At 40.3% G+C, this 17,293-nt stretch overlaps 1 protein-coding gene across 1 annotated transcript; it reads left to right on the top strand.

Annotated features, from left to right (window-relative positions):
• Nucleotides 1-1,913: 1,913 nt before the first annotated feature.
• On the top strand, nucleotides 1,914-8,956 carry ube2m (ubiquitin conjugating enzyme E2 M). Its single transcript, XM_030141111.1, has 6 exons — nucleotides 1,914-2,187; nucleotides 3,906-4,000; nucleotides 4,760-4,798; nucleotides 5,574-5,677; nucleotides 5,771-5,834; nucleotides 8,577-8,956. The coding sequence occupies exons 1-6, from the start codon at nucleotides 2,073-2,075 to the stop codon at nucleotides 8,715-8,717; spliced, it is 558 nt and encodes a 185-aa protein (XP_029996971.1). The 5' UTR covers nucleotides 1,914-2,072; the 3' UTR covers nucleotides 8,718-8,956.
• Nucleotides 8,957-17,293: the final 8,337 nt, after the last annotated feature.

Below are 17,293 nucleotides of genomic sequence, written 5' to 3' on the forward strand. Positions count from 1 at the left end.
CATTTATAAACTATCCTTTAACAATAAAATATGAAAAATCTGAAATTTTGTAAGTAAAATTTTAACCTTATTCTTCCTGTTATTAAATATTTGGTGCCTTTGTAGATCCAATCCATAACATGCATGTAGAAATGGTAAATTGAGGTGTAATATTGTTAAAATTGCATTTATTTTTCTCAAGAAATCTCAGTTTTTTCGGGTTATTCACATCATTTTTGTCTGGATAGTTTGTAAATGTACATACATATTTTCAGAATTTAATTTTTATTGCACTTAGACAAAAAGAAAAACTTGGAGTCGTCATTATTTACAGGTTATTATTATGCTATTGTTTTACTGGTCCGGCCCACTGCAGATCCATTTGGGCTGAATGTGGAAGTGAACTAAAATTAGTTTGACAGCCCTGAGTTAATGTCTACGGTTGATTCTAAAGGATCTGCACTCAAAGATAAGACAATCAATAATGACTCATCTGTATTTTAAGATTGAAAAAATCTGTTCTTTAAAAGAGCGACTTTGTCACATAAAACACAGACGAATGATTTTATCTGTGAAAAATATCAGATGTGGGTCATGTGACCAACACAGAGGGTCCAGGTGTTCTTCTGCAGACCTTCTACTGACCCACATCCACCTGGTCCACCTGACCATGGGTTCAAGGTCAAATAAACCTGGTGAACAGGTGAAACATCTGTAAAACATCTGTAAAACATTTGTAAACACTTCTGTAAAACATCTGTAGATAATCTGTAATACATCTGTAAAACTTCTGTAAAACATTTGTAAAACATCTGTAGATAATCTGTAAAATTTCTGTAAAACATCTGTAAAACTACTGTAAAACATCTGTAAATGATCTGTAAAGCATCTGTAAAACATCTGTAAATAATCTGTAAAACATCTGTAAATAATCTGTAAAACTTCTGTGAAACATTTGTAAAACCTGTAAAACTTTTGTAAAACTTCTGTAATACATTTGTAAAACTTCTGCAATACATCTGTAAAACTTCTGTAAAACGTGTTCTTGTGTTTTGGTAAAACGTTGATCATCTTTAAACCACTGTAATATGAGGATCCTGTCGACACAGAACATGTTAGCTGAGTTTGCACCTCCAGATGCATTGTGGGTGATCATATGGGACTGTGACCCTGGTTCAGCTGTAGTCCTGCTGGTGGCCACTAGAGGCTGCTCCACAGACCCTGGTCCCACAGACCCACACTGGACAGACTGCTTTAACAGGATCAGGTCCTCATGGTTTCAGTGGTTTTATGTCAGTGATCATCAGTGATCTGGTCCAGCGGTCACGGGTTCCTCCATTAGTCCGGTCTCAGATCCAGTACAGGACCTGATGTCTGCCATGTTAGCCTTTGACTGACAGCTCTGTCACATGATCAGTCAGAGCGTCCCACTTTCTCTTCTGTTCATTATAGCTTATTATTTCCTTACAAACATCTGCATTATTCTGTGTGGAGTCAATTCGATTATAATGATCATATTTAGTTTATATGACATTTACATTAGCACTGTCTCACCTCTGACTGCTGCAGCTCCGCCCCTTTTATCCAAATATAGTCACTTCTGACTCCAACTCACAAACAGTCTGGAAAGGAGTTTTCAGATAGATAGATAGATAGATAGATGGATTGATAGATAGATAGATATTAGAGTTAATTCTTGACACAAAGTGATTCTTTTCATTAAGTTTATTTGTATTTATATTTATTTTTATTTTATTTCTTCCTGGCTGTTTTTCCTTGTCACCTGTCTCCTCTAGTTCCAGCACTAGTTAAGTGCTGTTTATGACTAACCCCCCCCCCCCCCCCCCCCCACACACACACACACACACACACACACACACACACACACACACACACACACACACACACGGGCCTCCCCCGCTGGCTAACAGTCTAGGCTAGCTCGGTGCTAGCTCTTCGGTTCAGTGTATGAGACGCACCGGCTCCATCCACACTCCGGTGCTGTTAGGACGGATCCGATCCCCAAAGTCACCCGACACCGCAGGCACAGCGCAGGGCCAAGCAGCGTGGGCATCCGCCGACAACCACTGAAGATGATTAAGCTCTTTTCCCTGAAGCAGCAGAAGAAAGACGAGGAATCTGCTGGAGGAAACAGGACCGGAGCCGGGGGCAAGAAAGCCAGCGCGGCCCAGCTCCGAATACAGAAAGGTAGGCTCCAAAGCCCGGCAGGAGCCGCCGCTCCGGTCTGGTCCGCACCCACCGAGAGAGCGGCTCCCGGTGCGGGCCACAGCCGAACCCCGCTCCGGAGCCCGGTGGATGTTGAGCCGGGCCCGTGAATCAAACTAGGCTTTTGTCAAACTCACACAGGCTAACAGCTAGCCGCTAACTGGAGCCCAAGTGGGGCTAGCGGGGTTAGCTTGTGCTATATTTGAAAACATAACGTAGACAGCCGCTCAGACGCTAACTCATGCTAGTCTGTGTTTTGCTGCCAAGCTAACCCGTTAGCCTGCGGCTAAAACTAAACTACACCGAACCCGGTCGGTTGTCTATGCCGCTAACTTTCCGTTTGCTCAATTGTGATAACAGGAGGGTCGGTAGGGAAGCTCACATGTAGCGGCTAACCTGCTAACCTGGAGTGTCAGTCCTCAGCTAGTTTGTCCTAAACTGGTTTTACTGGGATCGGTGTAAAATGACCAGGTAACATCCAGGTGAGCTGTTAGCGTGACTGACTACTGTTAGCATCCATTAGCATGGATACATGAGTCAGACAAAAGTACTCAGACCAGAGTAAAGACAGACTGGTGAGTTTGGAGAGTTAGTGTTAAAGTACCGGTAGAGTTGGAGTTAGTGTTAAAGTACCAATAGAGTTAGTGTTGAAGTACCGGTAGTGTTAGTGTTAAAGTACCGGTAGAGTTGGAGTTAGTGTTAAAGTACCGGTAGAGTTAGTGTTAAAGTACCGGTAGAGTTGGTGTTAGTGTTAAAGTACCAGTAGAGTTAGTGTTAAAGCACTGGTAGAGTTGGTGTTAAAGTACCGGTAGAGTTAGTGTTAAAGTACCAGTAGAGTAAGTGGAGTTAAAATACTGGTAGAGTTGGTGTTAGTGTTAAAGTACCAGTAGAGTTAGTGTTAAAGTACTGGCAGAGTTAGTGGAGTTAAAGTACCAGTAGAGTTGGTGTTTGTGTTAAAGTACCAGTAGAGTTAGTGGAGTTAAAGTTCCAGTAGAGTTGGTGTTAGTGTTAAAGTACCGGTAGAGTTAGTGGAGTTAAAATACTGGCACAGTTAGTGGAGTTAAAGTACCGGTAGAGTTAGGGTTAGTGTTAAAGTACTGGTAGAGTTAGTGGAGTTAAAGTACCGGTAGAGTTGGTGTTAATGTACCAGTAGAGTTAGTGTTAGTGTTAAACTACCGGTAGAGTTAGTGGAGTTAAAGTACCGGTAGAGTTAGTGTAAAGCACTGGTAGAGTTAGTAGAGTTAAAGCACTGGTAGAGTTAGTGGAGTTAAAGTACCAGTAGAGTTAGTGTTAAAGTACCGGTAGAGTTAGTGGAGTTAAAGCACTGGTAGAGTTAGTGTTGAAGTACCGGTAGAGTTAGTGTTAGTGTTAAAGTACCAATAGAGTTAGTGGAGTTAAAGTACCGGTAGAGTTAGTGGAGTTAACCTGTACTGGTTGGTCTTCTTGCTGAACACACCTGGTTCAGTTGTGAACTTGTCGGTTTCAGTAAATGCTGTGGTCGTGTTTCCATCAGGTCGTATATTTATCAGACATTTATTGTGTATTTCTCGTACATTTCTCTTATATTTCTCGTATATTTTGGACCAGAGCGTCCTCTTCATCAGCTCAGGGCTTACACCTGTTTATGGTCAGATTAATCAATACTCCATTTGATCAGTCGTGTTTTTTCTGATCTTGGTTATTGATTATTGTTTGATCAGACATCAACGAGCTGAACCTTCCAAAGACGTGTGAGATCAACTTCCCTGACGACGATGACCTGCTCAACTTCAGACTCATCATCTGTCCAGACGAGGTGAGACTGCAACAAACACACATTTAGGAGCAACATGGCAACTCTGGGCAAAGGACAGCAACGACAGCAACAACAAAGACGACGATGATGGCAACGATGACAGCAACAACAAAGACGACGACGACGACGGCAGCGATGACAACAACAACAAAGATAACGACGACGGCAACGATGACAACAACAACAAAGATGACGACGATGGCAACGATGACGGCAACAACAAAGACGACAACAACAGCATCGATGACAACAACAACAAAGACGACGGCAACGATGACAACAACAAAGATGACGACAATGGCAACAATGACTGCAACAACAAAGACGACAATGGCAACGATGACAGCAACAACAAAGACGGCAACAATGACAGCAACAACAAAGACAACAATGACAGCAACAACAACAACGGCAATGACAACAGAGACAACAACAACAGCAATGATGATAACGACAACAGCAACAACAACAAAGACGGCGACAAGAGCAATGACGATAACAGCAGCAACAACAACAGAGACAACAACAGCAATGACAATAACGACAACAACAACAGCAACGATGACAACAACAGAGACAACAATGACAACAACAATGATGACATCAGCAACCACGACTACGAGTAGACTGGACTGTCCAGTCCAGTCCACTCCAGTCCACACCAGTCCAGTCCAGTCCACACCAGTCCAGTCCAGTCCAGTCCAGTTAACACATTAACTCGTTAACCTGAACCTCTAACCAGCTGTTTGTGTTTTCCAGGGTTTTTACAAAGGAGGGAAGTTTGTGTTCAGCTTTAAGGTGAGAAACACATGACACACCTGTCACATGACCCCTCACATCACCCCTCACATGACACACCTGTCACATGACCCCTCACATCACCCCTCACATGACACACCTGTCACATGACCCCTCACATCACCCCTCACATGACACACCTGTCACATGACCCCTCACATCACCCCTCATATGACACACCTGTCACATGACCCCTCACATCACCCCTCACATGACACACCTGTCACATGACCCGTCCCATGGTCAGTGGTCCAGCAGGTTTTAGTGAATCTAAACTGACCCCAGGTGAAGTGAACCTACAACAGGACCAACACACCTGGACTGAAGAAGACTGAACTGGGTTAGTCTGAACTGGGTTAACCTGAACCGGGTTAGTTTGAACTGGGTTAACGTTAACCTGGTAAACCTGAACCGGTAAAATGAACCAGGTTAACCTTAACCCAGGTTAAGGTTAACCTGGTTCATTTTAGCCCGGATTAACGTTAACCTGGTTAATTTTAACTTGGTTTACACGTTAACCTGGTTAAACTTAACCCGGGTTAAAGTTAACCTGGTTAATCTTAACCTGGGTTAATGTTAACCAGGTTAATCTTAACCTGGGTTAACATTAACCCAGGTTAAATCTAGCCTGGTTCAGTCTCCATCAGCTCTACTGTCAGGTGGACTTGAATCATCAGAGACTTGAGTGACAGGATGAGGCCCCTCCCATAGAGGCAGGTGTGTTTCCTGTTGTCATGGCAACCAGGCGCTGACCCCCCCCTTGTGTTTGTCTCAGGTAGGACAGGGTTACCCCCATGACCCCCCCAAGGTCAAGTGTGAGACCATGGTGTACCACCCCAACATCGACCTGGAAGGAAACGTCTGTCTAAATATCCTACGGTCTGTGAACGCACCACCAACATCAACAGTGTACACATGGGCCTGAACACACCACTGACCCTGTGTGTGTGTGTGTTTGTGTGTGTGTTACAGGGAGGACTGGAAGCCTGTGCTGACGATAAACTCCATCATCTATGGTCTACAGTATCTGTTCCTGGTCAGTTCTGTTTAATACTGGAAACTGTGTGTGTGTGTGTGTGTGTGTGTGTGTGAGACCAGGACACTGGTGTGTGTATGTATACATATATATATATATATATATATATATATATACACACACACACACATATTAGGGATGCACTAATACCAGTACTGGGTTTTGGTGTGATACTGAGCACGTGTACTAACACTCGTACTCATGAAAGTGCTCTATACAAACACACTGATACCACATGACGGCAGTTTGACGTTCACCTCACAGCAGCAGGTCTGCGGTGGAGGAGTGATGTCAGCAGAGTGGAGGTTTCAAAAATAAACGACAGTGACAAAAGTAAAGTTAAAGACACAGTCGGATTCAGACGGAGCGTTCTGTCCATCCTCTGCATACATTCTGTTCATATTTCTGTCTGTTTTCTGGGACCTAGTGGATGCGTACCCAGAGCCATGTAAAGATCATCCTGTTATCTGATGTCTAAGTGTGTGTGCAGACTCAGACGGAGAAGCAGAACCACTGGGAACTGTGGAGGTAGAGGATCTGTTCAAAGAGTGACTGTGGGACATATGCCGCGTTTCCATTACGTGGAACCGGCTCGGCTCGGCTCGGCTCTGCTCTGCTCAGTATTCCTCAGACCGTTTCCATTACAAGATACTACTGACTTTACAGTACCTGGTCGTCATAGCGATGCAGCACGTTATTTCCGTGTCATCTGTTCACAGTTGCTGATAAACTCGCTCATTGCCTGTTGTCTGGTCTGAATGTTTCCGTCTTCCACCACAGAGTGAACCTCCTGGACCGACCCTGGTCTAGTTTATCTGTTCTCATGTGGATTCGTGGGCCCACAGGTTTACTGTCCACTAACACATCTGTTTATGTAAAAGGGCGGGGCACACAGAAAACTGTCTGACCAATCAGTGGTCTGCAGTGTTTGTATGTCACGTTTTAGTATCTGGTCTCCAGTCCTGGAACCTCGGCAGAGGTGATACCAAAAAAGTAGTACCAGATTCCAGGTCCTTTCTAGTAATGGAAACGCAAAAAAGCCGAGTTGAGTCGAGTTGAGTCGATACCACGAATTGGAAACGGGGCATTAGAGAAAAACTACTGACACATTTAGGACAACTACCAGCATCCACATCCACAGTGTCGCCTCTGTCATCACCATATTTGTTCTGTACTGACTTTCTTCTTCTTCATTAAACTTTCCTCTTCTTCATGGTATTTGTCCAGTATGGTTAATTCAGAGTGGCGCCCCCTGGGGGATTAATTGACAAACACTCATTCCAACACATTAAATGTCACTGTTCCAGTCAGACTAATGACAACGACAATAAAACACATTTACAAAAGGAATAAACAACTGGAATGGGATTAACTACTCAGATCTGTACTCGGTATCAGCAAATACTCAAATGTAAGTACTTGTACTTGTAGTCGGTCTGGAAAAAAGTGGTATCAGTGCATCCCTAGTGTGTGTGTGTGTGTGTGTGTGTATACACACACACACACACATATATATATATATATATATATATATATATAAACTAGTGCATGTGAACAGATTAGACTATCATGAACAGGTCCATATTTTTGTCCCTCTCTTCATACAGTCAAACCCATATATTAAACACACTCATTAGACAGTGAAGTATTTCAGCCTTATTTCTTTAAATATTGATGTTTCTCTGTGACAGTGAATGAAAACCCAAACTTCAGTGTCTCAGAAAATTAGAATATTGGATCAAATCTATAACAGCAGGTCCACAGGGTTAGGGTTATGGCAGTATGAACCTGAACCAAAGGACTGAGTTCAGACGAATGAACAGACTGAACATAACGCTGACATTTGGGAGGAAAACTTCCTGCTTTTATAGATTTGATCCAATATTCAAATTTTCTGAGACGCTGAATTTTGGCTTTTCATTCTCTGTCAAACAAAAACATGAACATTTAAAGAAATAAGGCTGAAATATTTACTGTCTGTCTAATGCAGTCCTCCTCAAATAGTGGGTGTGATGCCGGGGGGGCACAGTGCGATGCCGGGGGGGCACATGTGACCCTGGGGAACATGTCTTTTTTTTTGTTGTTTTTTTTTGCTGTACTAGAATAAAGTGTAATTGCACATCCAGTCCAGTAGATGGCAGTGGTGCTCTCATTGTCAGAGTGTGCACATGGAGTATTAGCTCTTTGCTCCACCCCTCTACTTCCTGAACTTCAGGTAGCTCCTTTATTTCCTGTCCGTCATTATTGGACACACTGATTGAATCCAGGTGTGTGACCACAGCAGTCGCAACAAGAAGCAGCAGACTGTTTTTGTTTTCTTTAATGTTAATAAGGATACAGTGTTATGCAGAGGTGTACTTAGAACAGTTTTATAGACAAATGATACTATTTATAGTTGCGGTGGAGACTGGGGGGGCGTGAAATATTTTCTTCTTCCTAGGGGGACGTAACAGAAAATAACTGAGAAGCACTGGTCTACTGAGTGTGTTTAATATATGGGTTTGACTGTATGAAGAGAGGGACAAAAGTATGGACCTGTTCATGATAGTCTGATCTGTTCTCATGCACCTGTTTATACACTGGATTATTATACAGTATATGGACTGCATATATACGGTCTATATACTGCATATATACAGTATATATATGGTATATATACTGTATATATGGACTGCTTATATACAGTATTATGGTTAATATCTGCTGCTGCTGATGGTATTCTTTGCCCCCCCCCCCCCCCAGGAGCCTAACCCAGAGGACCCCCTGAATAAGGAGGCTGCTGAAGTCTTACAGTCCAACCGGCGACTGTTCGAACAGAACGTCCAGCGCTCTCTGCGCGGCGGCTACGTGGGCGCCACCTACTTCGAAAGGTGTCTGAAATAACTGGGCGTCCTGTCGACCCCTCCCACCACCACCACCCCCCCACCCCTCCACCCCACTCCCCCCCCCCGGCTGAAGCCAGAAAGCAGCACGACAGAAGACGCTTTTCTGTTTGAAAACAAAAGACAACAAAGAAACTCCGCCCCCTCCCTGTCCCCTCCCCCTCCTTCTCGTTCTCTGTTTTACTTCCACGGCTCAGCGTCCAATGGGACGACGACGCATCACACCTGACTGGACTCAAACAAGATGGCCGACCTTAATCAGCGGCCGAGGGTGGGGGGGTGGGGGGATAATGGGGTTTGGGTGGGAAGGCGTGGTCAGTGAATGTCGTTGGGGTGAGTCGATGATGATGATGATGACGCCCACGGGACTTTTTTTTTATTTTAATTTTTTATTTGATGTGTGATGTGGACAGACAGATGGACACGCCCCCTCTGCCGCTGCCTCACGCTCGTTTTGTTCACGCCTCCTTTGTCGGCCGCAAACTCCAAATCAGTTCCTTGTGGTCGTAATGGCGGTTGTCATGGCAACCAACCAACAAATGGTACGACGCAGAGATGCCGAAGACCCAGGGCGGCAGCGGCGGGCACGCCCCCGACAGCGGTCAAACGCCACAACGAAGACCCAGCGGGTAATTGAATAATCTGAGATGTGGGTGGGGCTCTAAAATCACCACAGAAACGCCTTCTGGTTTCTTCATTACGGATGACTTTGGATGCCGTTCACACAGTGGGAGGGGCTTCATAGTGCATGTGGGAGGAGCTTCTTAGTAGTTCTTCGCTGACAGTGGCAGAGCTCAAACATCCGACATGTAAACCAAGAGGGGGCGTGGCTTATCAGAGCGAGGAGTTGGAGTCAGAGGGGGGAGGAGCATCATCACATGTGGGAGGGTCTTCCTAGTGATAAGGGAGGGGCTTGTTTGAAAACAGAAAGTAGACCCGCCTGTAAAACTTGAAGGTTTGCGTTGGGGGCGTGGTCACACGACGTTCCGGTCAATGGGATACAAGGCTTGGAGTTTGCCGCCGTACAGCATTGAGGGGGCGGGGCTATATTACACATTGATTCAAGAGTGGTGGGCGGGGTTTACAGGGAGGGGTGGGACTTTTGTTATTTGTTTTGTGGGGGGAGAGGGGCGTAGAGGGGCGGGGCTTAAATGTTCTGGTTCTCTTGTGTAAATGAAACCCGGCTGTTCACATCGACTGCAACGATTTAATGATTTATGTCAAATAAACGAGAAAAGATGAAGTGAACCAGTGGAGGCAGCGTCACGTCTGTTCAGCAGGGTCGACTGATGGGGGGGCCGACCCCCCACCCCAGTGGACGGGGTGTGCACTGAGGGTCCGCCCCCCCGGTGGACTGCAGGTCCATCATAAACAGGTGTGGTTTAACTCAGACTGCACATGTGCAGTAAAATGGGACCAGACTATGGAGCCAAACTGGGGCCTAAAGTTTTATATGTGAAAAAATAAAATTTGAAACTAGAAATGTAAGTTTTGATCATGAATTTTGAAAATACAACGATGTGTTCCAATTAAAAATAAGTGTATGAAAAGTTTTTTCAGGCAAAATATAAGTTTGATTCACTTTGGTAATTCTATTGAATAAATTTTGTGTTTTTGTTTTTCACTGTCATATATATTTTAATATTTGAGATTTTATTTTTTTCAGTTGCATGTTTTATCTTTTCAGATTCAGATCTTACTTTTACGGTTTCAAATCTTATTTTTTTTTTATTTCAATTTTTTTTTTCGCTTTCAAATCTTTTTTGCTTTCAAATCTTTTTTTTTTTTCTTTTTTTCATTTTCAAATCTTAGTTTTTCACTTTCAAATTTTTTTTTTCACTTTCAAATTTTTTTTGCTTTCAAATCTTATTTTTTTCCTTTTTTTCGCTTTCAAATCTTATTTTTTCGCTTTCAAATCTTTTTTTTGCTTTCAAATCTTTTTTTTGATTTACGAATCTTTTTTTCACTTTCATATCTCTTTTTTTCCCACTAGTCCCCCCCCCCCCAGGAACCAAACCCTGAGGATTCAAATTGCATTTTTTCATATATAAAACTTCTGGTCCTAAATTAGCTCCATACCCAGCTCATTAAACAGGTTTAGGTCCTGGTTTGTTCTGAGTTGAATGAGTTCAATTTGGATTGAATTAATTCGAAAACTATGGTTTTAGATTTAAGACAAAAACAGGTTGAACGTGTGGAAGAGATTTGTATTTGTAATAAAGATTTGTAGCTGAAGAAAAGTTTTGAACACACGTAAACAAAAAAAGAAAATGAGGTTGTAAAAATTATTTGCGCAAGTGTCGACCATATTTGTATCGTTGGGAATGTTTTGTTCACATGTAAAACTAAATGTGATAGAGGCACAACACTGACACCCACAGGTGAAACCCTGAAGTTACAGGTTCTAAAACTGAAGTTACAGGTTCTAAAACTGAAGTTACAGGTTCTAAAACTGAAGTTACATGTTCTAAAATCACCAAATACAAATTTTCAATTTTGGCCTTGTTCTGATATCTGAGCAAATAACCAATCAGAGCGTTATTCACTGACCTGCCAATCAACATGACCCCACCCATATGCAAATGTCCGCTGTCCCATCCGCTCACAGGTCCAGTAGTAGAGCCACCTATTTTATATTTGATATTCAAATTTCTGCGGGAAATTTGCCGCTACTATTTGATTGGGTGGAAATTTGCATATGGGTGGGGTCATGTTGATTGGCAGGTCAGTGAATAACCTTCTGATTGGTTATTCGCTCGGACATCAGAACAAGGCCAAAATTCATAATTCATAACTTGTATTTGGTGATCCGGACCTTCAGTTTTAGAACCTGTAACTTCAGTTTTATCACCTGTAACTTCAGTTTTATCACCTGTAACTTCAGTTTTAGAACCTGTAACTTCAGTTTTAGAACCTGTAACTTCAGTTTTATCACCTGTAACTTCAGTTTTAGAACCTGTAACTTCAGTTTTAGAACCTGTAACTTCAGTTTTATCACATGTAACTTCAGTTTTAGAACCTGTAACTTCAGTTTTAGAACCTGTAACTTCAGTTTTATCACATGTAACTTCAGTTTTAGAACCTGTAACTTCAGTTTTAGAACCTGTACCTTCAGTTTTATCACCTGTAACTTCAGTTTTAGAACCTGTAACTTCAGTTTTAGAACCTGTAACTTCAGTTTTAGAACCTGTAACTTCAGATTTAGAACCTGTAACTTCAGATTTAGAACCTGTAACTTCAGTTTTAGAACCTGTAACTTCAGTTTTAGAACCTGTAACTTCAGTTTTATCACCTGTAACTTCAGTTTTAGAACCTGTACCTTCAGTTTTAGAACCTGTAACTTCAGGGTTTCACCTGTAACTTCAGTTTTAGAACCTGTAACTTCAGTTTTAGAACCTGTAACTTCAGTTTTATCACCTGTAACTTCAGTTCTAGAACCTGTAACTTCAGTTTTATCACCTGTAACTTCAGTTTTAGAACCTGTAACTTCAGTTTTATCACCTGTAACTTCAGGGTTTCACCTGTAACTTCAGTTTTAGAACCTGTAACTTCAGTTTTATCACCTGTAACTTCAGTTTTATCACCTGTAACTTCAGTTTTAGAACCTGTACCTTCAGTTTTATCACCTGTAACTTCAGTTTTAGAACCTGTAACTTCAGTTTTAGAACCTGTAACTTCAGTTTTATCACCTGTAACTTCAGTTTTAGAACCTGTAACTTCAGTTTTAGAACCTGTAACTTCAGTTTTATCACCTGTAACTTCAGTTTTAGAACCTGTAACTTCAGTTTTAGAACCTGTAACTTCAGTTTTATCACCTGTAACTTCAGTTTTATCACCTGTAACTTCAGTTTTAGAACCTGTAACTTCAGTTTTATCACCTGTAACTTCAGTTTTAGAACCTGTAACTTCAGTTTTAGAACCTGTAACTTCAGTTTTATCACCTGTAACTTCAGTTTTATCACCTGTAACTTCAGTTTTAGAACCTGTAACTTCAGTTTTAGAACCTGTAACTTCAGTTTTAGAACCTGTACCTTCAGTTTTAGAACCTGTAACTTCAGTTTTAGAACCTGTAACTTCAGGGTTTCACCTGTAACTTCAGTTTTAGAACCTGTAACTTCAGTTTTATCACCTGTAACTTCAGTTTTAGAACCTGTAACTTCAGTTTTATCACCTGTAACTTCAGTTTTAGAACCTGTAACTTCAGGTTTTAGAACCTGTAACTTCAGTTTTATCACCTGTAACTTCAGTTTTAGAACCTGTAACTTCAGTTTTATCACCTGTAACTTCAGTTTTATCACCTGTAACTTCAGTTTTAGAACCTGTACCTTCAGTTTTAGAACCTGTAACTTCAGTTTTAGAACCTGTAACTTCAGGGTTTCACCTGTAACTTCAGTTTTAGAACCTGTAACTTCAGTTTTATCACCTGTAACTTCAGTTTTAGAACCTGTAACTTCAGTTTTAGAACCTGTAACTTCAGTTTTAGAACCTGTACCTTCAGTTTTATCACCTGTAACTTCAGTTTTATCACCTGTAACTTCAGTTTTAGAACCTGTAACTTCAGTTTTAGAACCTGTAACTTCAGGGTTTCACCTATAACTTCAGTTTTAGAACCTGTAACTTCAGTTTTAGAACCTGTAACTTCAGTTTTATCACCTGTAACTTCAGTTTTATCACCTGTAACTTCAGTTTTAGAACCTGTACCTTCAGTTTTATCACCTGTAACTTCAGTTTTATCACCTGTAACTTCAGTTTTAGAACCTGTAACTTCAGTTTTAGAACCTGTAACTTCAGGGTTTCACCTATAACTTCAGTTTTAGAACCTGTAACTTCAGTTTTAGAACCTGTAACTTCAGTTTTATCACCTGTAACTTCAGTTTTATCACCTGTAACTTCAGTTTTAGAACCTGTAACGTCAGTTTTATCACCTGTAACTTCAGTTTTAGAACGTGTAACTTCGGTTTTAGAACCTGTAACTTCAGTTTTATCACCTGTAACTTCAGTTTTAGAACCTGTAACTTCAGTTTTAGAACCTGTAACTTCAGTTTTATCACCTGTAACTTCAGTTTTAGAACCTGTAACTTCAGTTTTATCACCTGTAACTTCAGTTTTAGAACCTTTAACTTCAGTTTTATCACCTGTAACTTCAGTTTTAGAACCTGTACCTTCAGTTTTAGAACCTGTACCTTCAGTTTTAGAACCTTTAACTTCAGTTTTATCACCTGTAACTTCAGTTTTATCACCTGTAACTTCAGTTTTAGAACCTGTAACTTCAGTTTTATCACCTGTAACTTCAGTTTTAGAACCTGTAACTTCAGTTTTATCACCTGTAACTTCAGTTTTATCACCTGTAACTTCAGTTTTAGAACCTGTAACTTCAGTTTTAGAACCTGTAACTTCAGTTTTATCACCTGTAACTTCAGTTTTAGAACCTGTAACTTCAGTTTTATCACCTGTAACTTCAGTTTTAGAACCTTTAACTTCAGTTTTATCACCTGTAACTTCAGTTTTAGAACCTGTACCTTCAGTTTTAGAAGCTGTACCTTCAGTTTTAGAACCTTTAACTTCAGTTTTAGAACCTGTAACTTCAGTTTTAGAACCTGTAACTTCAGTTTTAGAACCTGTAACTTCAGTTTTATCACCTGTAACTTCAGTTTTATCACCTGTAACTTCAGTTTTAGAACCTGTACCTTCAGTTTTAGAACCTGTAACTTCAGTTTTAGAACCTGTAACTTCAGTTTTAGAACCTTTAACTTCAGTTTTATCACCTGTAACTTCAGTTTTATCACCTGTAACTTCAGTTTTAGAACATGTAACTTCAGTTTTAGAACCTGTAACTTCAGTTTTAGAACCTGTACCTTCAGTTTTAGAACCTGTACCTTCAGTTTTAGAACCTTTAACTTCAGTTTTAGAACCTGTACCTTCAGTTTTAGAACCTGTAACTTCAGTTTTAGAACCTGTAACTTCAGGGTTTCACCTGTAACTTCAGTTTTAGAACCTGTAACTTCAGTTTTAGAACATGTAACTTCAGTTTTAGAACCTGTAACTTCAGTTTTAGAACCTGTACCTTCAGTTTTAGAACCTGTAACTTCAGTTTTATCACCTGTAACTTCAGTTTTAGAACCTGTACCTTCAGTTTTAGAACCTGTACCTTCAGTTTTAGAACCTGTACCTTCAGTTTTAGAACCTGTACCTTCAGTTTTAGAACCTGTAACTTCAGGGTTTCACCTATAACTTCAGTTTTAGAACCTGTAACTTCAGTTTTAGAACCTGTACCTTCAGTTTTATCACCTGTAACTTCAGTTTTAGAACCTGTAACTTCAGTTTTAGAACCTGTAACTTCAGGGTTTCACCTGTAACTTCAGTTTTAGAACCTGTAACTTCAGTTTTAGAACCTGTAACTTCAGTTTTATCACCTGTAACTTCAGTTTTATCACCTGTAACTTCAGTTTTAGAACCTGTACCTTCAGTTTTAGAACCTGTAACTTCAGTTTTAGAACCTGTAACTTCAGTTTTAGAACCTGTAACTTCAGTTTTATCACCTGTAACTTCAGTTTTAGAACCTGTACCTTCAGTTTTATCACCTGTAACTTCAGTTTTATCACCTGTAACTTCAGTTTTAGAACCTGTAACTTCAGGGTTTCACCTATAACTTCAGTTTTAGAACCTGTAACTTCAGTTTTAGAACCTGTAACTTCAGTTTTTATCACCTGTAACTTCAGTTTTATCACCTGTAACTTCAGTTTTAGAACCTGTAACGTCAGTTTTATCACCTGTAACTTCAGTTTTAGAACCTGTAACTTCGGTTTTAGAACCTGTAACTTCAGTTTTATCACCTGTAACTTCAGTTTTATCACCTGTAACTTCAGTTTTAAAACCTGTAACTTCAGTTTTAGAACCTGTAACTTCAGTTTTATCACCTGTAACTTCAGTTTTAGAACCTGTAACTTCAGTTTTATCACTTGTAACTTCAGTTTTATCACCTGTAACTTCAGTTTTATCACCTGTAACTTCAGTTTTAGAACCTTTAACTTCAGTTTTATCACCTGTAACTTCAGTTTTAGAACCTGTACCTTCAGTTTTAGAACCTGTACCTTCAGTTTTAGAACCTTTAACTTCAGTTTTAGAACCTGTAACTTCAGTTTTAGAACCTTTAACTTCAGTTTTATCACCTGTAACTTCAGTTTTAGAACCTGTACCTTCAGTTTTAGAACCTGTACCTTCAGTTTTAGAACCTTTAACTTCAGTTTTATCACCTGTAACTTCAGTTTTAGAACCTGTACCTTCAGTTTTAGAACCTGTAACTTCAGTTTTAGAACCTGTACCTTCAGTTTTAGAACCTGTAACTTCAGTTTTAGAACCTGTACCTTCAGTTTTAGAACCTGTAACTTCAGTTTTAGAACCTGTACCTTCAGTTTTATCACCTGTAACTTCAGTTTTAGAACCTGTAACTTCAGTTTTAGAACCTGTAACTTCAGTTTTAGAACCTGTAACTTCAGTTTTAGAACCTTTAACTTCAGTTTTATCACCTGTAACTTCAGTTTTATCACCTGTAACTTCAGTTTTAGAACATGTAACTTCAGTTTTAGAACCTGTAACTTCAGTTTTAGAACCTGTACCTTCAGTTTTAGAACCTGTAACTTCAGTTTTAGAACATGTAACTTCAGTTTTAGAACCTGTAACTTCAGTTTTAGAACCTGTACCTTCAGTTTTAGAACCTGTAACTTCAGTTTTAGAACCTGTACCTTCAGTTTTAGAACCTTTAACTTCAGTTTTAGAACCTGTACCTTCAGTTTTAGAACCTGTAACTTCAGTTTTAGAACCTGTAACTTCAGGGTTTCACCTGTAACTTCAGTTTTAGAACCTGTAACTTCAGTTTTAGAACATGTAGCTTCAGTTTTAGAACCTGTAACTTCAGTTTTAGAACCTGTACCTTCAGTTTTAGAACCTGTAACTTCAGTTTTAGAACATGTAACTTCAGTTTTAGAACATGTAACTTCAGTTTTAGAACCTGTACCTTCAGTTTTAGAACCTGTAACTTCAGTTTTAGAACCTGTAACTTCAGTTTTAGAACCTGTAACTTCAGTTTTAGAACCTGTAACTTCAGGGTTTCACCTGTAACTTCAGTTTTAGAACCTGTAACTTCAGTTTTATCACCTGTAACTTCAGTTTTATCACCTGTAACTTCAGTTTTAGAACCTGTAACTTCAGTTTTAGAACCTGTAACTTCAGTTTTATCACCTGTAACTTCAGTTTTAGAACCTGTAACTTCGGTTTTAGAACCTGTAACTTCAGTTTTATCACCTGTAACTTCAGTTTTATCACCTGTAACTTCAGTTTTATCACCTGTAACGTCAGTTTTATCACCTGTAACTTCAGTTTTAGAACCTGTACCTTCAGTTTTAGAACCTGTAACTTCAGTTTTAGAACCTGTAACTTCAGGGTTTCACCTGTAACTTCAGTTTTAGAACCTGTAACTTCAGTTTTAGAACCTGTAACTTCAGTTTTATCACCTGTAACTTCAGTTTTAGAACCTGTAACTTCAGTTTTAGAACCTGTACCTTCAGTTTTATCACCTGT

The sequence above is a fragment of the Sphaeramia orbicularis genome, chromosome 8, assembly GCF_902148855.1.
Source record: "Sphaeramia orbicularis chromosome 8, fSphaOr1.1, whole genome shotgun sequence".
Lineage (NCBI taxonomy): Eukaryota > Metazoa > Chordata > Actinopteri > Kurtiformes > Apogonidae > Sphaeramia > Sphaeramia orbicularis.